The following is a 22,429-nucleotide window of genomic DNA, read 5'->3' as shown; positions in this document are numbered from 1 at the left end:
AGAACTCAAGAAAGAACTACAAAGGGGCAAGGTGGGTTTAGGGTTTAGTCTTTATTTTAAAGCTTTTACATTCCCTTCCCTCTTTTATCTCTTTACTTTATATCTTAGAAAATTTTTAAGATGTAATGGATACCTTTTCCCACACTCGGTAGGTTAGGCTTTGACTTGATTGAAAATTTGGGAGTTGAAGTATTTTTAACCCATTTTTATCTCTCATGTATCATAATGTACACAATGCACCCATGTCACATATGCATGTCAATGTTGAAGAAATGTGTCCCCTTCTTTTGGAGTAAAAACATTAATGCACTGTGTAGATACAACGACTCTGTGTGGATAAAACCTCTCCATGCAAGAGTAAAAACATTAAAAAAAAAACTCTATCCAAACGTTTGCTAACCCTTGTAGGAGTAGAAGTTGTTAAGAAGCTTTTTATCTAAATGTAATGAACCTCTTACGCAAAAGCAAATTTTTGGAGCTTTTCACCTAAAGATAAAATTTTTTTGGAGCTTTTCACTTAAAAATAAAAACCTCTTCACACAAGAGCAAAAGTGTCAAGGAACTCTATCCAAAAGTTTCCTAGCTTCTTGCAGGAGTAGAAGTCATCAAAGAAGTCTATCCAAATGCAGTGTAAGTTTTTAGCCATGCATGCATTAATGTTATGACTCTAAAGAAATTCCAAACGTGAAATCTTTCTAAAAGCCTAAATCAACTTTCCAACTCATGGAAATAATGTAAGTTCCATTAAGGTATCATTTTTCCATAAGATATCCCTTCATATCTCACATTAATATCAAACCATAAATGAGCGAATCATTTTTCGTAATCAATAGTCATTACAATGGAAACCATTTTTTTTTTTTTTAAATTATTTTCGGGTGTTTTTTCACACTCATTTCTAAAAAAGAATGGTGGCAACTCTAAATCACGTTGTAACAAGATTCTCACAATGAAAATCTCATGTTTACAACTTTGGAAATATCCAACTCAACTTGAATCAGATCAAATCAAATTTGGTTTAAATGAAAATAAAAATGATTCAAATATGATTTTATTTAGTAGGATTCGAGTTAGATTTAGATCCAAATAAAATAAAAAAAATCTGAATATGGTTATACTCAGATCGATCCCAGTTCCAACTCATTTTAAGCCCCAACTTGTTCATCATCGGAGCATTTTAAGATTTTTTAAAGAAAAATTGGTGAATTTTGTGCCTAATCTTAAGAAAATGGTCTTCCTATGACCAAAAGTTCCGAGTCTGTCAGTCTACGAATTTTCTCTGCACATCCTATTTAAACTATGCAAATCATTTCCCAATTACAACGTGCACCACGTAAGTTTCACCAATCACAATACACCACGTCAGAAACTTCAGCTATCATAGATATAAATAAAAGATTGACTTCTCTAGGGGATCAATGCAGGTTTAGTAAGAATCTGTTTCAAAAGAAATCCCTAGGGAATATTCTCCCATCTCAGCCGTATGTTTGATGTACAGCGTCAAACGTAGATTGAAGCTGATTTTCCACAATTGAAAACCAGTCGAATTTCTTCCTCGACCAGGATCTGTCTTTCCGATTTGTCTAAATTTCGCGCATTTTTCTAGAATTTTTCGATTCAAGAGGTACAAATCGATCTCTCTTCGAAGATTTTCTTTGATCTCAATTTTTACTTATTTTTTGTTGAATTTGTGCTTGGCCTCTGGTTTTGATTGAATGCATGTCGTGCAGAGAAGAAGGTTTTGCTGGGGAGATTTTTCTGAGTTTCAGAAATGGCGGAAAAAGCTGATTTTGAACAAATGGTATGCTTTGAAAACGTTCAAATTCTTCATTTGTTGTTGTTGATTCAAATTGAGTCCTAGGTTCAGTAATCCGTAGATCTGTTTTCTTGAGCTTGTGTATGTAAGGTTTTTGTTAATCAAGTTTCAGTTTTGTTTGAATTCTATTGGTCTCTGCTGTTTGTTTGAGCTTATATTTGTGAATTTGTGTATTTGGTATTAGTTTATTTAGAGATGTAATCTTTTCTGTTTGATTTTGGTGGAAGATTTTATTTTGTCAAGCGCTTTAAAAGTTGGATCATGGAACACTACTGATGATCATTTTCTTCAAAGTTGCTATCGAAATTGAGATCTGATTGGACAATCTGGTTCATAAAAAATAATTGATTTTACTAGCCAGGCGTGGGATAAGAACCAGATAACTTATCTTTCTCTAATTGTCTATCCCTACTTTAACGATGTGCAGCTTAATTTGTGCTGGAGTCCAGATGGTAACTAGAAATTACTTCAAAAAAATTGTGCTTTTCTAGTTTTTTGAACAAATTAACCTAGTTTTTGTGTTAAATTTTGAGATATGAGCATTTAGCTGTTTATATTTGAACGTTAAATTGTTTCTCTTTTTCTTTTTGGTTTGAGTTTTCCTCCTAGAACTGTTTAATCTTGCTCATTTTTTTGGCTCATTTTTATTTTTATTTTTTTATGGATGAGGTATTTGCAATCTGATATGTGTAGCTTTAAATTTATATAGTTGGATGAATAATGGATTCTCCCAGTGTATATTTGTATACTATCATCTTAATCAAAATATTGGATCCTCCTTTTACAAGTCAAATAGGCAATCTTTGGAGTCTCATCAAGTCCCAAAGAGTGAAAAATCATCTTGCAGGTGTCATTGCTTAACCTCTTAATTTGGTCAAAAGAGTAAGACTGAACCACTTTAGGAATTACCTCTTTTACAAGTGGAGGCAACCCTAACACAATGGGAATCTTTGATAATGGAAAGACAATGTTGAGAAGGGGGGCTAGGCAGGGGCGGAGCCATGATTTTATTGTAGTGGGGGCAAGCTATAGTTGATGGTACAGTTGAAGAGCTTGAAGATGAATTGTTTTAGGGAGAAATTCAGAGGTTTTTTGTTGGAAATTGAATAAAAGGATATTTTATATGTCTTTTCCAATGTCGTCTTCAAAAACTGAAAGGGGGGGGGGGGGGAATGAGGCATGTAGTTAGTTGAAAATACAGGGTTATCTCAAAGTTTTGTAGGGGCAATTACCCCCCCAAGCTCTTTTACTAGCTCCGCCCCTAGGGCTAGGAAGGAGGAAGAAGATTTATTGATTTTTTTTTTTTTTTTAGGGTGTTTGGTCTTTTAAAGTAAGTTTAGCAATCTTTGGAAATGTTTTGTATCCTCCCAGTTGGTTTAAGACAATGTATGATCAAGTTGATCTAATTGGCCTGAACTTAAGTGGGTGGAATCCTTATTGGTTAGAGTTTAATGTGTTTCCCTATGTAGTTTCTTATTCTTCATGGTTTGAGAGCTTCGTCCTAAATATATCATGGTGTTAGAGTTTAATGTATTTCCCTATGTAGGTTTAAGAAAATGTCTGATCAAGTTAATCTAATTGGCCTGAACTTAAGTGGGTGGAATCCTTATTGGTTAGATTGAGTTCATGAGCTGTTAGATATCTTCTCATTATATCATGCCATTGCATATGAAAAATGGATGGCCAATTGATGCACAAAGATGATTCCCCCTTTTAGTTATTTCCACATTAAAGAGAGTGGATGGTATTAATAAATATATATATATATACATATATATAAAACTACCAAAATTTAAACAACTCTTTGAACTTTTAAATTTTCCTTTGTTGTCAATTATTTTCTTGAAAGTTTTGGTAAATTTTCATTGATTTTGATTATCCATTTTATGTTTCTTATATACCTTCAAAAAGGAGGCAAGCAATTGTAAGTCTGGAAACGTTGGATGACTGAAAGTAAAAGAATAAGATTGACAAGGAAACATGATCGCGATGCAATCAAAAGCTTCCAGATCCAGTGTTGTCCTTATGTAGTAGGAAAATTGCGGATAAAGCCTTAAGTTATTTGAATGAAAAATAGTATAAATACCTCGACCACTTTTCCAGAAATTTTCTATCCTTGCACTGATTGATCTAACTTGTTTCTGATGAATATGACCGGGTTGAGGCACGTACTATGTCGCTTTCTTAAAGATGTTTTGCGCCCTGTGTGTTTTAGAAAAAAAACAAACAGATGCAGGCACTTCTTCGGCAATGAGGCCTCTGAGGCAACACACTAGTTCTTACTGTCTGTCTAGCGTTTTCTGCACCAAAAGCAGAGGTCCAAAGAACCCAGCACCTTCAATTCTTTTGTTCAGATGTATCACAATAGCATAAAATAAAAATTCTACTTTTTTTTTTTTCTGTTGTGAACACTGCATGAACCTCGACGGACAAGATAAAGAGATGCAGATTCTGTGTGGTCTGAACAAACAAGAGTAATAGATTTTTTTTCTTTTGTGTAAGGGTACACAAGTGAGAAACAGTAGGATTTGCGAGGTATTTTCAGTTGGAATAATTTCTTTTGAAGCAAAGGGAGTGGATTTATAGATGGGCAAAGGGTAGACAAACAGACAGATTTGAAGGACGCACCTATTTGAAACAATACAAATGAAAAGGTACCTAAAAAACAGAATTTTGTTATTAAAATATTAATTTTGTTAGAATGAACAAACATTGGATACATCAACAAGAGCTACAGTTTTTTAAGTCAACAAATTAGCCAATTCTTTTCTAGACGGACTATTCTGGGTTTGGAAGAAAACAAAAATCCGAAGTAATCAGTTTCATGGAGATCAATGGGAAAGGAAAGTGAATAGAAATTGAATAAAAAAATAGTTTGAAGTCTCTAGATATGGGGAAAATTTAGTTGGAGACTGAAAACTGAGTCTAGTGGTTGAAGGAGGGCGAGGACGAGACATTTTCCCTGGCATGTTAAATGCTAGGGAAGACTGACATTAAAGTCTTTGAGTGATGATACCATTGACCTGGATTTGATTCCCGCCAGTACTGAGTTACTGATCTCATTAAAAACAGGTTTACCTGATGGCAACACTAGTAGAATGGTTGCTTCCTTAACCAATTGACTGTTTCAGCTGTGACCTAAGTATATACTTCAATAATTGTGAGCTCTATGAACAGAAAATTGTAGTTCATAATCACTGACTAATCTCATCTTTTCTAAAATCTCACACTTATCGGAGCTCTCACAGCCGTGAATTAAAATGGTCCATGTTATGGATCAAACAATTATCATTTTTCCTAATCCTCATGGGGATTTGTTAGAATTAATTTTTTTTTTTTCATGTTCTCCTGTGGTATTACATCTCCTCGTTGTTCCATGTTTTTCTACATTTTGGTTGATAGAACATTAAATGTATTTGCCGTTCAACTTGTGAACAGGGAAATGTGAAGGATCTGGAAACAAAAGGTTTCAATCCAGGGCTGATAGTCCTGCTAGTTGTGGTGGGTATACTGCTGATCTTCCTTGTTGGGAATTACGTCCTCTACATTTATGCTCAGAAAACCCTTCCACCAAAGAAGAAGAAACCTGTCTCAAAGAAGAAGATGAAGAAGGAGAGGCTGAAGCAAGGTGTCTCAGCACCAGGAGAGTAGTAGTATAATAGTACTAGTTTAAGACTCTAATTTTCTCGTGTCTCTTGGGTTGAGCTGCTACATTGAGATTTTTCCTTTCTTGATGTTGGTTATTATGTTGATACATTATTACCTTTTTTTTTTCAGATAGTATTGAATGTTAACCTTGATTCAAAATTTACCCATTTAGATAGTTGTCTGGGGAAGGGTACTGGTCTCTTGTTCTTAAACTTTAGAAAGTGTAATTTCAAGGTAATTCTACGGGTTTTGGTGAAAATTAGAGACCCATGTTTTAGAACTGACGAAATACCCTTGAGCGTGGTCTTCTAAGAGTGATATAAAGAAGATGATTGAAATTCTGCCATCTTCCACCTCTTGCTATTGATTTCCCCCATGTAAAATCCATTGCTTAACCTCTTCAATATTTTTATATATAAAAATCCAGTGATTTTTTTCATCTAGGGTAGAAACCTTCTTAGTTTACTTTCTCATTTATTTAGAAGACATAACAGATTAACAGTAGCTAAAATTGAGTAATTAATCAAATTGTGAGGAGAAAAAGTGGTGAATCACTGAAACCCAAGGTTGAAGGTGAAAGGTTTTGGAGGGAAAAGCATTGTGGTTATTGGCGATAGGTTGAAGGTGAGGCCATTTTTTTTCGGGGTCATTTTCTATGTACTCTCTCAAGAAGACCACAACATGGTTTTAAATCTCGTCGTCCAATACATCTCAGTATCCATCCACCAACAAGACGGATAGACAAGTCAAATGTACTGGACAAGATTTAAACTCAGTTCATATTTGAACGAGATGACTCAAATGTATGTATCGGACTCCTTCATGGACGAGACATCAAAACAAGTTTTAAAACCATGGGCCACAGTCAATGGATATGTTATCAGCAAGAAAATGCAGGGGTATCTCAAATATTCACTAAAATCCAGAGTGGGTATGGGTATGTCAAAATTACTATTAAAAAAGATCAGCTTAAACTGATTGAGAAGGTTTGTGCAACGAAAATTGTAACACTAATAAAGAAACAACATTCAAGTTGAAGGTTCTAAATGGATGTAAGGAAGGCCACACAAGATAGTTTGAGGCAGTGCAACTAGGCACAAAGATATTTGAATACAGTCATAACATGTATTCAAAAAAACATAAGGAAAAAAAAATGGAAGTCCCAGTATTAATGGGTGCCCATAAAGGATTCATTACATAAGCTTCATCCATGTCTAATAAGAAAAACTCAATACTTTGCTTGAGCAAGCTAACAAAACTTTTTTCTACAAAAAAAAAAAAAAAAGAAAAAAAAAACCACAACTCAAAATTTAAATTGCAAGATTGCACCAGAAAGTAAAAACTCTTCTATACTCTTGTTACCATGCCAGTCTAGTTCTCCTTTAAAAAAGTCTCAAAAAAACGCTATCAACAAAGATGGTATCTTGGACAAAGAAAAGTAGTCGCTGTAATGATTAGTTATTATGGCCTTGCTCAGCACCAGCAAATTGACAAACTATGATCTACTCAGGTTTCATTTCCTCGTTCGATCTCTTATACTCGGGCTTTAGCTCATAGGTGCCTTGATTTGCTCCCTTGTTGTTGTAGGCACAAAGGTCTTTCAGTATATCTTTGAGAAATTGCTGCAAAGAATATGAATATAAATGAATCAGTAATTTTTGGGTGCATAAAATCTGATATTTACCTCCTCAATTATCACAAGGTGATAGTTCATGTGTAAATATTATTCAACCCACAAAGAATGGGTTGCTGTTGCCTACACCTACAGTTTCTTCAGGATCACTCATATATTACAGACCTATGGGCTGTTCAGGACGGGCTGTGAGGCACTTCTTATTTTACAGTAAACCTTTTCCTGCTCTTATCAGGACAAAGCCCGGATCTAGCACCATGTGCTGCAAAATCAAGATCAATGGCTGCTGTTTGCATATTAGGAGTCATATGACACTGTATGCACGAAAATGTTAGCAGCCCATACAGGTAGTCAGTTTTCATTTCTTTCTGAACCCACATCACTGTACAGATGCAAGTAAGCAGACTCACTCACAAAATCTGAAATAATATTAGCATCATGTCGACTTTTGGCCCTATGGTCTTCTCACATTGCATTGGGGTCCACTAAAAAATATAATTATTTTCAAAACTAATTTTTCAGCAAAGTCTCATGTTTGGATCTTCGATGTTGTTTCCCACATGATATGTTTCTTTAAAGACCATAAAACAAGATGTCCTACTATTTTTAGACATGCATTAATGCTTATGTTGTTTATTTTGACGCATGCTTTGTACTAGTCACTAATGCAGTTTTTTATGATGTGTTTTTAATTCTAGTAGCTTAGGATATTTATCTTGGTGCATGCTCGTACCAATTTAATGGTAGCATGTCCAATTCACAAATAGCATTTGTTCTGGTTATGCATCATAGGCAGAAAAATAATATCCTCCGGTTATGTTTTCAGAAAGCTTCCTGTATAAAAATTTCAAAGCATTTAGTGCACTGTGAGGCACAACAGAACCATAGCATCTACGGAGTAAGGAGTTTGATTATCAGTAGTATTTCAGTGGATAGCTCAACTTTTGACTATGTACCGATGATAAAGTAATAGATATCAGCAAGGAAATTATATACAGAGATCTCATGTAAAGAAACATAGTTTTCTGAAGCACTTTCTAAGAAACAACTGATAAAGGGATAAGACTCCGTCAGAAAGTGAGCCCTCTAAAGTTTTTACCAACATAAGGTTATGCAAAACCAAAGATGCCAAAATACGTACTTCAGGTTGGTCCGTCTGTTGGATCAATTGCCTTAGTGTCCAATTTGGTTGCCTTTCAAAAAGCTTAAACATAATGGCTTCCATTTCTCCACGGTCCCTTCTTGTTCTTTTTGTGTCCGATCCCCTAACTGGTATTGGTTTCTTCTTATCCTATCCAGAAAACAACAGAAAAACTTGTTCAAAAAAGAAGAAGAAAAGATTCTCATACATCTATTTCAGGGCAGGATTTAGTTAAGGTAAGTGAGAAGGTAACAAATAATAAGGGCAGACAGTGATTACCTTGGAACCAGATGCCACTAAACCAACCATCCCAGGCAAAGGCCTCATAAGTTCTCCACGATCATTGTCAATCACCTTCAAGAATCGACAAAGGGAAAATAAAAAAAAGCAAAAAACTATTTGAAAAAAGAAAAAACCAAGAGCAATTAAGGAAAAAAAAAATGGAAGTAACAAAGGAGAATGAACTACACCTGCACTTGTCTACTTTTGATCATATACTTATTTGTCCGTTCACGGCAGAGTTTGCCATACTCCTCCATATGTTCATTATGGGGCTTCATGTCAAATTTATTCAGCACTTTCCCCTCCACTGAAACTTTCCCTATAAAGTAGAAGAATTTTTCATCAAGATTGGTTAATTTTGTCTAACTGAAAGTCTTAGGAAAGAAAAATAAATTTTCTTCAAAGAAAATTTTGCGTTGCCCAGAGAAATTATCAGATGCAGAAAACAATTTGAAAATTAGAATGACTATCCGTCATTATAATTGTAAGAAGTGAATGGACGAATGGGATTCACTCAGCAACCCCGAATTTCTGGCATAAGGCTTTATGCAAAGGTCAACCTCAATCTACATCATCTAAACATGAAGAACATGTGCATCAGGTTAGAATATCAGGAAGAAGCCCCCTATCTAATTAAGCATATTACAAAAGCAGGGTGAACTGTATCCTGGCATGAGGCCCTTCCAAAAGATCCCTCAGACAAAATTTAAATCTCATTTGCCGAACCATTTGTTTCGACAACAGCAAAATCTGGCAAACAACCAGGAAAATGACTATCATTTGTTGGTTGACTTCGATCTAGAAGATCTCGTGGAGCTCTTCAGGAACAAAGAGCTCAATCATACAATGTGGTTGTAAGGAATCTATGAACTCACATACCAAGATCCAGATCACTGGGTCAGTAGAGGCACTCAACGAACATCCCAACGTAAGTGTCCTATACTAGATACCTTTGAATGACTAGGAACAATGGTATACAATTGCGACATATTTCCATGAAATTATACCAAAATAATTCCATTTCCAAACAGACTTGACACGAAATTTAGTCGACAGTTTACTTATGGATATATTTCAATGAAAATCACAATTCATTTCATTTCACGAAATATTTTAATTTGGAATTAATTTCAGACAAAATATTCTTTTCTGAAAAAACATTCTAAAGATATTGATAAAATGTATAAAAGAAATAAATATAAATTGCTTGTAGAAAGAACTTGTAATTTACCAAAAGTATTTATTTTACCTATTGACAAAAGTACATTAATGTTATATTTGCTACAAAATAATTTAATTGGAAAATGGTAGAACTTATAATATATGATAAATGCTAATCAAAATATTGAAATAATGAAATAAATAAATAAAAATCACTGACGCATTAGAGTCCATAGAGAGTCAAAATGTTAAACATGTTTATGGACACCTGACCTTTGAAAGAAGGAGAGTGGAGAGGTGCAATCATCATATGGTTGTGGTATTTGGAGAGGTTTCCTAAATGTGCTTCTTGAATTCCAAAGAAATGATTGTCTTTTGGGTAGGCATAGAGAATAGAGATCGATCCTGGGAAGACTACCGGTGTGGTGTTTCTCTTCTTAAAAATCAATTTTCATACATATACACTATCTTTATTAAGAAAAATTTACTGATTCAGAATTTAATGGTTCCATATGATGGTGGTTTATCTTGGGACTTTGGTTGTAGGAGAAGTTTCAACGATTGGGAGGATAATTCTCTTGCTAGCCTTATTAGTAGCATATCAACCATCCCTGTTTCTACCTTAGGTGAGGACCATTGGGTTTGGTTGTGGAGTCATGATGGAGTATTTTTATTCAAATGCTTTTATCAGTCCCTAGTTCATTTACGCTCTTCTATGTTGTTAGCTTCCTTTGTTTGGGGATTTAAAATCCTATAAAAGCTACCTGTCAAAAAAAAAACAAAAAAAAAATCCAATAAAAGGTAGCTTTTTCTTCGTGTGGACGAAGACTAAAACAGATTTAGACCGTGGACCAGATAATTTCTCTTGGAATTATTTGTACTGACCTTTTCTTATAATGTAAAGCATATGGAAAATGTGTTGGTCACCTCCTCACTCATTGTAATTTTGCTTGTGCTATTTGATCTTCTTTCATTATTCTATTCAATATTAATTGGGCTTCCCTAGATCAGTCCTGTTCTTTTTTTAAAACCGACAATCTACAGTTTTTAGTTCGAGAAAGAGATAACTTGGAGCCATAATTCCTTTTGTGGTTTGTTGAAGTTATTTGGAAGAAGAGAAACATGCACATTTTAATGGGAAGGAGCCTCCCCTCAGCAAGATCATCATTAGCATTTTAGGTCTTGTCTTTTTTTGGTGTAAACTCTTTAAGGAATGCAGATTATTTTGTTTTCCGAGGAGTTTATACCTTCAAGTGGGCTTTTGTCTATAAGGAAAAAATGTAATTTATTTTCTTGTTGGTTTTCTAATTTTTTTGTATATCTTTAGGTGGGTTTCCTTAACCTCTTGTGCTTTTCTCTTTGAGTAATTTTTTTTCTATACTTACAAAAAAAGAAAGAGCTAATTAAACACTTTTCAAAGCAACAACCAGAAAACTTTGGCCAAGCCTTGGACCCAAACCCCTCACCAAGTTCAACTCAGATTTTGAGTTTTGAAACATAAAAGCTTGTATAGAGATATAAGAATCAAAATCCAAATAAGTGACCCAATACCATCATTTAGTATTTTCTACAAGGTTTTAAAAAAAAAAAAAAACATTAACCTGGCTGTTTTAAGATTAATATCAGGTAATGATGCTATGAAAGAGAAAATGAAAACAAACACAAGTTCCAATAAAATATGGGAGTGAAGAGATGGACATAAATCTAATGTAAAATCAAAGTGAATGACCTATTTTGATTTAGTTTAACTGAAAGGTCATAATATTCATGTCAGAAAATTTCAAATTTAAAAAAATAATACTTTAGAGACCATATTGCAATCTCACCTTGATTCGTCTGAGAAAAAACGCACATCGGAATAAAGCCTTTCGACATATCCAAAGAGTAACACTTGGGTATATTCCCAAAATCATTGCCAGCCAATTCCATTGTGAACTGATCATCAATTGAGAAATGTATAAAAAATTGCGCAAAAAGTAATTTTAAAAGAAGATCAATTTCAATAAGAAACAACCAATTCTTTCCTTCAACTAATTAAAATTAAAGAAATTAAATAAAAATAACAAAAAAAATATATATAAACCTTCTGTCCTCATAGAACCACAGAAAATCTCAATGGGTTGCCCATTTGAATTGGAGATAGGTATCACATGAGTAAAATTCTATCATTACCCATTATTGAACAAGTTGACCCATATTTGCTCCTAGAATACCCAAGAATTGAGCAAATTTGTGGGTATAAAGAGTGTATCCAAGAGTCCATAAATACACAAGAGGCCCAATATATGTACCATCTCATTGAATTGTGCCGCTTCTTATCATGTACAGATTTTGCCTTAATAATAAGTCCAAAATTGTGTTATATTCAAGCTTTCATTGAAATGGGTATCCTCTCATCATGAAGAAATTTTGCCTCAATAATAGGTCCAAAATTCTGTTAAATTCAAGATTTAATTGAATGGGCAGCTTCTCATCGTGTATAAATTTTTCCTTAAATAGCATGTCCAAGATTCTGTTATCAGGTAGGGTCTCCAAGACTGAACAATGTTGTAATTCTTTTTTGATAAGTAAATGATGTTGTAATTTCAATTTCTAACAAATTGAAATTGTTTCATTAGATGAGGATCACATTTAATCGAATTTATCTATCAAATTGGACCCAGAACACACACTAATATCATCTCGACCTTATCATTTCTATAAGCCCACATGCATCCATGCATGAAGATTCAAGAAAAAAAAGCCCTAGAAAAGAATAGAATCGATTTGAAATTAGAAAACCTGGGGAGAAGAGTCGTCATCTTCGTTGGAGTGGAGAGGATCGATAGAGAGGACGACCTTAGCTAGGGTTGGAGGAGGAGTAGAACCAAAAGATCCAACAAACTCAGACTGAGATTGCCAAGACCGAGACACCACAGGAGAACACTTCATCAACCACACAGCTTTCTCTGCTTTGCCCGTCTCCAACTGTCCTCCATGGCCATTGCTTCTGCAATGCTCCCCCATCTCTCTCTCTCTCTCTCTCTCTCTGTAACTCGCGCGCCCTAAAACAAACAAAAACCGTTTTTCGATTTCGCTTTGTAACCAACTGTACTGCCACGCCCCCACCTCCTTATATAATATTCCTATGTAAGCTGACGACCCATTCTCACTACACCTATAATTACTCTTCGCACCACCCCAAATTTCAAATTCTCTTTCAAGACCCACTTATTATCCTTTATCAAGCCCATATTAATTCGATAGAATCCTATCAAATTTGTGCAAAACGTTTCGATAGCTTCCTATCGAAAACACATTCTTTTGTTGAGTTTTGATTTTACAACTCAACCTGACAAGGTAACTCAAAAACTCATAGACGTGGCAAGTACAAGAACTGTAGATTTTTCTCTCAGAATGCACAATTGCACATGTTTTATGAGTATATGTAATTATGTATCTTGAGAGAAAAGATATATGGTTCTTGAAAGGCACACGTCAATTGAGATTTTGAGTTATCGTGTCAAGTTGAGTTACACAATTATAACACTCTTTTGTTTTGTAGGAAGTTACCAAAATTAAATAAAGAGATTTCTTTGTGCAAAATATTTTTGTAGGATCGTGCAAATCTCTTTATAAAATTTCGATACTAACTTACATAATAGACCCTTTCCAAGGGAAAAAATATAATGAGATCTTAAACACACCCTGTATACTCAAAAAAATGTCAGTTCACTAGCCTAAAAAAACCTAGAAGAAATAGTATTGAAATCTTTGCCCACATTAAACAACATTTTCGATTTGTAGGCCTCAAAAAATACCTCATTGACCTAAACAAAGATAAATTTAGTACAAAAAATAAATACAAGTTCAAACAAAATAAATTCAATCCCAAAAATGTAAAAATAAATTCAAACTTAGATGAAAATTAACCTTCATGATAAATAAATAAATAAATAAATAAATAAATATATATATATATATATAATTACAATGATAATCCCAACAAATGTTTTGAGCTTCTCCTTTGGTAGAACTCCTCGGATTTTGGTTCAGTAGAGAGGTGTAGGGTTTACCATTAGGTAAGAAAATGATGGTGGATGTGGAGAATGATATGTTGAGGTCAATTGGGTCTTTGATAATTTTCTTAAAAATAGGCTCTTTAAGGTGGTGCAGTGAGCAAACAAGGTGGGTGCAATGAGAAATTCCTTTTGATTAATTTCGGATAAATTTGGAAAAGTTGCATTAAAATTTCACAAAAAATTTGTAGGGAGGTTTTTTGGCGAAGATGATCATCTTCTACCTCCCTAAAATTCTTATATTACTCTTGAGATTTGGGATTTGAAAATTGAAGAAGATGAGATTTTGAGGTTGAAGGGTGAAATTTTTACCTTATTTAACAATGAATCAATAAATCATATATTAATCCGACGATTCACCAATTTAATCGGCTTGTCCCTTATTCGGAGAATTCTATCGATTTTTTGAAAAAAATTGGAGAATATAACATTTTCACACAAGTGCTCTTTTGTAAATTGGAGAATTCTAGTAATTTAGATTTCACATTTTTAATTTTGGGCTAGATATCAATGATTACAAACCATTGATTATATTTAGATTTCACCCAAATAAATGATTCCTAATGTGGATTATTGTCGAATAATTTGAACACGGGGGAGATTTTATTTCATCGAGATGTGTTTGGACTTTTTTAAATCTAACTCTGCTATATTGAAACTATTTCATTGTTTGGGTGAAGATCAAAAGTTCATGAAAGCAGCTGAATTCGTTATGGATTTGATCGAATGAAGGCAAATTAAAATAACTCTTTATTGATTCAACAATAGAACACATTCATAATCCTCATTTACACAACAAAGTAGAAAATATAGAGACTACAGTTAAGAAATACAACATTCTCCTATCTTTCTTTCACTCCATTTCCATAACTTTCTTATCCATGAATGGTTTTTTCCTAGAAAAACAAAACAATAGAAGAAAAAATTAGTGTTAACAACGCAAAACCCATATCCAAAATTCAAATCACAAGAAAAGAACAAAAAAAAAATCCTCTTATGGAATTAATCTTACATCTCTTCCTACTCTATGAGATCTTGGGCCCTTGAATTTGTTACGTGCCACGACGCTTTCATGATGAATCGAAGGATTACCACCACCCGATCGATCAGGTGGTGGAACATACCAATGGGTCTCTGGACCTCTATAGTCTATCTCGTAGACCTCGTTATTCAAATGCACCATATTTGGTCGTCCTGAAGAAAATTAAAGCATTACCATCTTAACGGGTCAACCGACGTTAACAGAATATTAGATATGATACATTGTAATAAGGTGTACATTAATATAACAAATCATCTTCTAGTGAAGATGGGATTAAGATCTGATTAGAATTATATCCAAAAATAAATAAAAAATTATACAAGTTCATATGGGTGCAAACCTTGAGACAACATCGGCCTGGATAGAACGAGGACGAGAAGAAAAGCCATGGTGATGCTAGATTTGAGCTCCATCTCATTCCCCACTCTTCCTTTGTAGTTCTTCTTGTGTTGGTTGTAGTGAGGGGTGGTTTTATGAGTATTGAGTCATGAAAGAATCAAGGACAATCAGTTTGGTTTATGAGCTTTTAACAATTGAAACCGTCCCCATCGACACAGAAATTGTAGTTGCAAACTGGGCGTGTCGACGTGCTGTATATTTATGGACGGGAGCCACATAATACCAAAGCAAAGTATTTATTTTTCTGTCTAGACAACCCCATGTGTGTATTATTGGACCCCAAAACCAAAGGACAACCCTTGCCTGGAAGTCACAACTCACAACTGCCCTTAAATCAATGAGTCGTGATAATTTGACTACCCCATGTGGCATACTCAAAATACTCTCCTGACGTGGCATGTTCTAGAACCATCATAGATTTTATGGGGATTGCATATGTGTATCCCGAGACATAAAATCTATGGTTCTAGCACACACCACCTCAAGAGAGTATTTTGAGAATGCCACATGGGGGAGTCCGAAAATCATTACTCTAAATGAGTTTTACTATATCTCCCTCAGTAGATCTAAACAGTATAAATGAATTTAGGGTTGGTATGATTGCGCATGAAAAATGGATGGAAAAACATTTTTTTTTTTCCGGAAAATATGAATTTTAGGTATATAATGTGCATTTTACTTGTAAACTGCTGTGCGGAAGCATAACAAGATCAAGACCAAATTGAAAATAAACACAAACACAGAACATAATGATTTACATCCATAGAGAAGGGGAGATCAATCCACTATCAACGATAAAGATTGGTTACAAGTTCTCAAATCTTTGGAACGAAACCCCAACCCGAAAATACATATAATTACCCAAGAATTTTCGTCTCGGGGCACTACCCTTGACCCCCAACATGGACCAATGTAGCATGGCTCAGTCCTTTACATCTTCGGGCCGAGCCCCTACAGATGGAAAAGGCCCCACTTTTTATTTATTTAACCTCTTGAAGCCACATTAACCAAACATTAGAATTTATTTTCTAAAGAAATTCATTTTTTTTGTTGAAAACGAATTCCCTACAGCCATATAGACTAAGACCATTAATCACGTTAGTTAGAAGCAGTGTTTCAAAAATCAGAATGAGTGGTCTGATTGGAATTTGTGGTAAAATGGGTTTTGTTCTATGATCAAGACCTTTTGAAATAACCATCTTTTTTCAGAATTGGTTGTTTAATTGTCGAACCAATGAACAGTTGTTTTTTATGAACCATTTTAAAATATAAAATTTTAAAATGTTTTTATTTCTAATATAAGAGTTTTGGAAAAGACTTTAATTTATACTATAGAAAGATTTTTTTTTTTTAATAATATATATACTTGCAATTATCTTTTTATGAAAAAAGATAATTTAGAAAAATCAAATTAAAATTTTAAAATTCTTTAATAAAATATAAAATGGGAACTCACATTTGCTATTAAATAAAAAGGAGTTAAATTTGGGTTTAATCATTTTCGAAGGGAATTATGGTTCTAGGAAGGGTGATCCGTGTTGATCACGACATATTTGATCGATTGAACAACACACATGCATGCAATCACATTTTGAAAATGATAGTCATGTGGGAAGGCACATCAGGCCCAACCCATTTAAAACTCAAATGGATTTTAATTTGATCTGAAATTCAACCTACCTAACTTGATTTTCTAAAAAAAAAATTAGAACACAAAAGTGCCTGTTGTTTTCAAACTTGGATTTTTTCCTTCTATTGTGACTAGGGTTGTCAATGGATCGGATCGGGGTTGATTTGGTACCGATCCAATAATAATTGGATCCTGGACTGATCCGATAAGTATTGGATCGGGTTTTTTTGAAAATCAATATTAATACCCAGATCTGATCCATTAACAATCAGATCGGGTTGGATTGGGCTAAACCCAATTTTATGTACAAAATCTAAACAAACTTCCTACATTTCAACAAATGTATAATATAATTATATACTTTCTACGTACTATCGAATTGGGACATGGTTGATCCAATCCAATCCAATAAGATATCGGATTATATCGTTATCAGAATTCAAAACATCAATTCGACTCAAAGTTATCGGATCGAAGTTCGAGTCTGATCCAATCCATTGACAGCCCTAATTGTGACACGGTTAAAATAGTAAATGATCATGAAACTTAACCAAATACATAAATAATCCTAAAATAAGAAATTGAGTTGAATTCAACTACAAAACCCTAAATTTAGATAAAAACATAAAAAATAAAATTAATAAGTTTCCAATTATTCATGCTATAATTTGACCTCCTAAAATCATCTATTTTCAAGATACTTATTAAGAACCAATATTGTAGATCTTGTCCGTTAGCTTTCTGAATTAGTGTACAACATTTATGATATTTAGTCGAAAAATTATGTTCGTCAAAAGTTACGGTACATGAAGGCACTATAATTCACCTTTTTGACCTTGTTTCTTCTGATTTATGCGTTTTAATTAGGAATTTATCGGCGATCCTTTCTACATGATCATATTGAGATCATACCCGTATTAAATTTACTCATAAAAACCACAAAAGGCACAATCATGATCAACAAAAACCATTGCATGGTAAGTATGGTTTCAAAACTCGTCCGAGACCAAGACGTACTGTCCGAGTTAACTCGTATCAGGGCTGAATGATACAAACACACAAATCACTTTTTTGACAGAGATTTAATACCTCATGTTCATTTTTTTAACTTTTTGAACGGGACGTCTCAAATATATTGAAAAACTCATCCAAGACGACTCGGTATCGGGCCTAGATGAGATGAGACACGAAACCAAGTTTTAAAACCATGATGGTAAAGCTTATAGCCATCATATAATGCCTAGATGCCATAGTTTTGGACCAAAAATACAGCTCATATTGGTCACATATTTTGCTTCTAAGCCAGAATAACAAAAGAAATTTTGATTGTAATTGTCTCTTTCGTTATTACTTCGAAGATCACATGCCCATGTTTTGCCTACCATTTCATGTCTAGCTGGGCCCAATATAAACAGCTATATTAAGGCTGGATGGGAATGGGTGCCTCTCATATATGGTCAGCTATATTAAGGCTGGATGGGAATATGACCTTAAGTCTCCTCTACTAATTGGGAGGCAACAACTTCAACCTACCATGTCCATCATTATGGCTCAATGGTTTACCTCGAACAACAAGGTGGGGTTGCAAGTCGCAAGTCCATTGTTACTTAAAAAATGGCTTAGATTTTTTATTCTTTTTTATATAAAATTTTCTATCCCTAGGCATAGTTGGAAGAACGAGATTCACTTAGCCGACCCAAAATCTTATGGACAAGACTTTGTTGTTGTAGTAGATTTTTTTTCCTCACATTATGTTTTTGATTCATGATAAAATGACTTGCCAAGTAGCATTCTCAATTGACTCATTGACGTGGACAAGTGCAATTGTGTATATCGAGGCGGAAAGATCTACGGTTTCCAAACTTGTCAGTCGATTGAGTATGCCACATGGAGAGTCATTTTATCACGATTCTATGTTTTTTTTTTTTTGTTTCTACAAACAAATATCTATATCAAAAGCGTTACTATAAAAAAAAGTGGGAAAAGAGGAAAAAGAATAAAGTTAGAGGGATATATTGAAAATGGGATGTAAGAGAAAAGATAATAAAATTGAAAATGTATTATTAAAAAGACTAATGATAAAACGATGCGCTAACATATATGCGATTGACGTGGCAAGGTCACATAACCATAGATCTTTTTCCTTGTGTATCCTGAAGAAAAAGATATATGGTTTTGTGTCTTTGCCATGCCAGTCATGTACAGACCGCATACGTTTATCACAACTATTAGAAAGGGAGGAGATAAAAATGAATAAAATCAAAATTATTCCTTGAGATGCGTGCAAGATTAATCTCAACCATTCTTTAGTGGGGATAAATATTGGGGGAAGACAACCCCCTTTGTGTTTTATTATTTAGATTAGAAAAAAAAAAAAAACTTATTTTTAAGAGAGACGAAGGATCCAACTAGATCAGTTGATAAAATCTATGGGTGGTGAGATCATAGATATATGTTTAATTCCTACCATCACCAAATTATTGATCTCATTAAAAATAAGCTTACAGACATTCAAATATTGGAGTCGACATTTGCTATTGAACACAATTAATGTGCAAATCTCTTGAAGGAAATAAATTTTAAAATCAACCATCCACAATATTTATGAATTAGAGAAAATCTAATGAGTATAGTTCCTCAATAACACATATTTTGAAGGAATCCTCCTCGTTACAAGACACATGGCATTGCGAATTTATTTCACGCCTCTACATTTCCGCCAAATTTTGGAATACCTCTATGGAAATGCCACATGTAATCCAATGGAGAGGGTTCCTTCAAAATTTTGAAACGGCCCTGCCGCTTCAAAGTTTTTTCCTATCTTAAATGACATTTGAGGCAGAAGGTCGGACATAAATGAGAATCCCTAGGAATATCTTCTTATCGAAGTTGCATGTTCGAGGCTATAACTTTTCAAAAAATAAAAATCATTTCTAAAACTTAGAAGTTCACCTCCACTTTAATCATACTTTAATTCCATGGACGATACCTTCTCCGATGAGATGATAACTTAAATTTCAATTAGGCAAATTAAAAAAAAAAAAAAAAAAAGGGTAAAAATGACATTTATGAACTGATTTACTGGTTGAAAGTATGATGAGAGATGTTGCTTTCAAATCTGAAACAATAAATAATGAATAAGAATGATCATTCTCTTGCTATAACATGCATCACAAATCTATATTAACTGTTATTTGCTCTGCAAATCAATTTTCCCTTATTTCTTTTTCTAAATGTGCTTCAAATGATCAAATATTACCGGAGTTCTTCTCTCCATAGATACCGAGGCATATTTGGCGAGCTTCTTCAATCTATAGAAAAATATTTAAGCTGGCCCTTTGTACCTTTTGACTTTTTTCACCGAGTCACGGAAAGATATCGTGAGTAACAATGTATGTTCGAAACTATTAGAATGATAATCCTACATTACCCGTGGGAGTCCAATCCGTGAGGTATTTAAGAAGGCAACCCTCACCATATAACCATGGTTTTGAAGTTGAGTTACGCCCATGGATCTTAATATAGTATTAGAATTGAACTTGTCTATTTCTAGATGTGTGAAAGTGTTTCCCTGACTCTGCACATGATGTCCCATGTGAGGGAGTGTGTTAGAACGATAGTCCCACATCTCCTATGAGAATCCAATCTGTGCAGTATATAAAGAGGAGACTATCCTAATTGTATAACCATGGTTTTGAGGTTGAGTTAGATCCATGCACTTTAATACGAAACATGTGCAATCTCTAAGAAAAGAAGATATCGTAAGACATTCAATCTTTGTTGATAGACACGGATCAATCATCGTGTTGGGGTCAAAGGAAGACGACTCGACCTCACATCACGAATATCAAGAAGTGGGAGGTGGGAAAGATATATCTTATCTACCCCCTCTCAAATAATTGGAAATTAGTCAAACAAACTTATGATAAGCTTGGATACTATTATGTTTCATGATTGTCGGATAGAAAACAAATCTAATCAACTTTGCTATCATGACTTTATTAGACAACAATGCCCGACTGATGGGCAAACAAACCTAATCGACTTTGCTATCATGACTTTAGTTAGACAATAGTGCCAACTGAACATCCTCACTATTGCAGCAATTGAAGGTTTTAATTTGTTTACAGACGTTTTGTAATTTAAATTATATATCGATTGTCAATTTTTCAACATTCAGGGAAAAATCTATTGGGTATTGTGTCTTGTGTCTTGTGTCTTATCTTTAATGTGATCTATAAATAACCAAAAAATTAGATGAATCATATATAATTTAATTGTCAATAAATAAATAAAAAAGACTATTATTACCACATCATCATATTATGATTATACCCTAAACTTGTAATACAATGAAAACATAATCCAGCTATATAATAATACCAAAAGTGAAGGCATAAGTGAAGATGCACATATATGTGAAATTAAATTTTTTTCTGACTAGTTTAAAAGATTATTTTAAAAAATTTAAATAAATATCTAGCATTATATGATATTTTATCATTTAATAAGTTACAAAAGTATTTTTGTAATTTAAAATTTTAACTAAGGAAATTTTAAAGATTAAATAAATAACTTGAGGGGGTGGCTCAATGGCAATTTCAAATCCAATAAACGGTGAGAGTCCGTAGGTTGTGTTTGATACCCAGTATGAGCATTATTTCCTTGAGCCACCTACGAGGGCGTTCCCTCATCACTTACTTGGTGTGTGTGATGTGCTAGCGTTGCACCTAGGGGAGGGTCCCATATGCCTTGGTTCTGGCCTTGACTCATCCGATCCTCCTAGTCAGAACGTAAGTCTAGACAACCTAGTTATCAAAAAAAAAAAAAAAAGTTATGGAGATGCATTTGTAATTTTATTCATTTTGACCAAAAAAGACCTTGATAATAATAATTTTAAATGTGACTTGGGCGAATTTTTGGAATGTGGGGCGATATTTTGAAAAAAAAAAAAATGTGTAAACAATCCTTTACTTAGTGTTCTCTCATTAAAATAGTAAAGATACGATCATTGACCACACCACATATTTAAGATCAGATAATTTTGAAAAATTTTCTTGGAGATGACACATACATACACTTTGGTTTGTAAAAAGCTAATTAGAAATTATTATCAATTTCATCGGTGTACACTTCTATTTAAGGGTGTCAATCGAGCCCAGTCGGCCTGACGAAACAGGGGCTAGGGCCTTCATATTGTGCCCACAAAGGTTGGGTGGGGCTCGTCCGACAAATTCGGGTTAGACTAGGGCTTTATAGTGCCCAACCTGACCCGGCCCAGCCCATTACTACATCCCATAGAAATATTCACAATATATTTATTTAGAAGAATATTTTTCTAATTAGAATAAAATATATTATCTAATTTTAATTTAACTCTCATCCATAACCTTTATACGTTAATAAGACATTACTTTCAAATTCCATTAAATTCTCTTCTTTTTGTTTTTTTTTCCTCTTTATCATTTGAGTGTTGGGAATCTAGTTGTATCCCACACACCCATCCATGATAGATACATTAGATGACTTGAAATGTAATTATCTTTAAGACAAGCTTTATTGATAATTGTTAGGTCAATGCAAACTCTTATCTTTTTATTCTTCTTTGGCACGACAACT

General features: G+C 33.9%; 3 protein-coding genes across 3 annotated transcripts; 1 reads left to right on the top strand and 2 right to left on the bottom strand.

Annotated features, from left to right (window-relative positions):
• The first annotated feature begins 1,430 nt into the window (after positions 1-1,430).
• Positions 1,431-5,586, top strand: LOC147385756 (DNA-binding protein S1FA-like). Its single transcript, XM_086422743.1, has 3 exons — positions 1,431-1,624; positions 1,731-1,801; positions 5,255-5,586. Exons 2-3 carry the CDS (start codon positions 1,772-1,774, stop codon positions 5,465-5,467), a joined length of 243 nt encoding a protein of 80 aa, XP_086278869.1. The 5' UTR covers positions 1,431-1,624; positions 1,731-1,771; the 3' UTR covers positions 5,468-5,586.
• On the bottom strand, positions 5,471-12,773 carry LOC147385755 (uncharacterized). The gene is made up of 6 exons (XM_086422742.1): positions 12,463-12,773; positions 11,508-11,616; positions 8,709-8,839; positions 8,518-8,592; positions 8,239-8,388; positions 5,471-7,086 (listed from the first exon to the last, which is right to left on the bottom strand). The coding sequence occupies exons 1-6, from the start codon at positions 12,685-12,687 to the stop codon at positions 6,967-6,969; spliced, it is 810 nt and encodes a 269-aa protein (XP_086278868.1). The 5' UTR covers positions 12,688-12,773; the 3' UTR covers positions 5,471-6,966.
• A 1,693-nt stretch (positions 12,774-14,466) lies between these two features.
• Positions 14,467-15,388, bottom strand: LOC147385754 (uncharacterized). Its single transcript, XM_086422030.1, has 3 exons — positions 15,122-15,388; positions 14,752-14,933; positions 14,467-14,635 (listed from the first exon to the last, which is right to left on the bottom strand). Exons 1-3 carry the CDS (start codon positions 15,192-15,194, stop codon positions 14,615-14,617), a joined length of 276 nt encoding a protein of 91 aa, XP_086278156.1. The 5' UTR covers positions 15,195-15,388; the 3' UTR covers positions 14,467-14,614.
• Positions 15,389-22,429: the final 7,041 nt, after the last annotated feature.

The sequence above is a fragment of the Akebia trifoliata genome, chromosome 14 (genome assembly GCF_017979445.1).
Source record: "Akebia trifoliata isolate Shusen 1 chromosome 14, ASM1797944v1, whole genome shotgun sequence".
Classification (NCBI taxonomy): domain Eukaryota; kingdom Viridiplantae; phylum Streptophyta; class Magnoliopsida; order Ranunculales; family Lardizabalaceae; genus Akebia; species Akebia trifoliata.
This window is presented reverse-complemented; position numbering and strand designations above follow the sequence as displayed.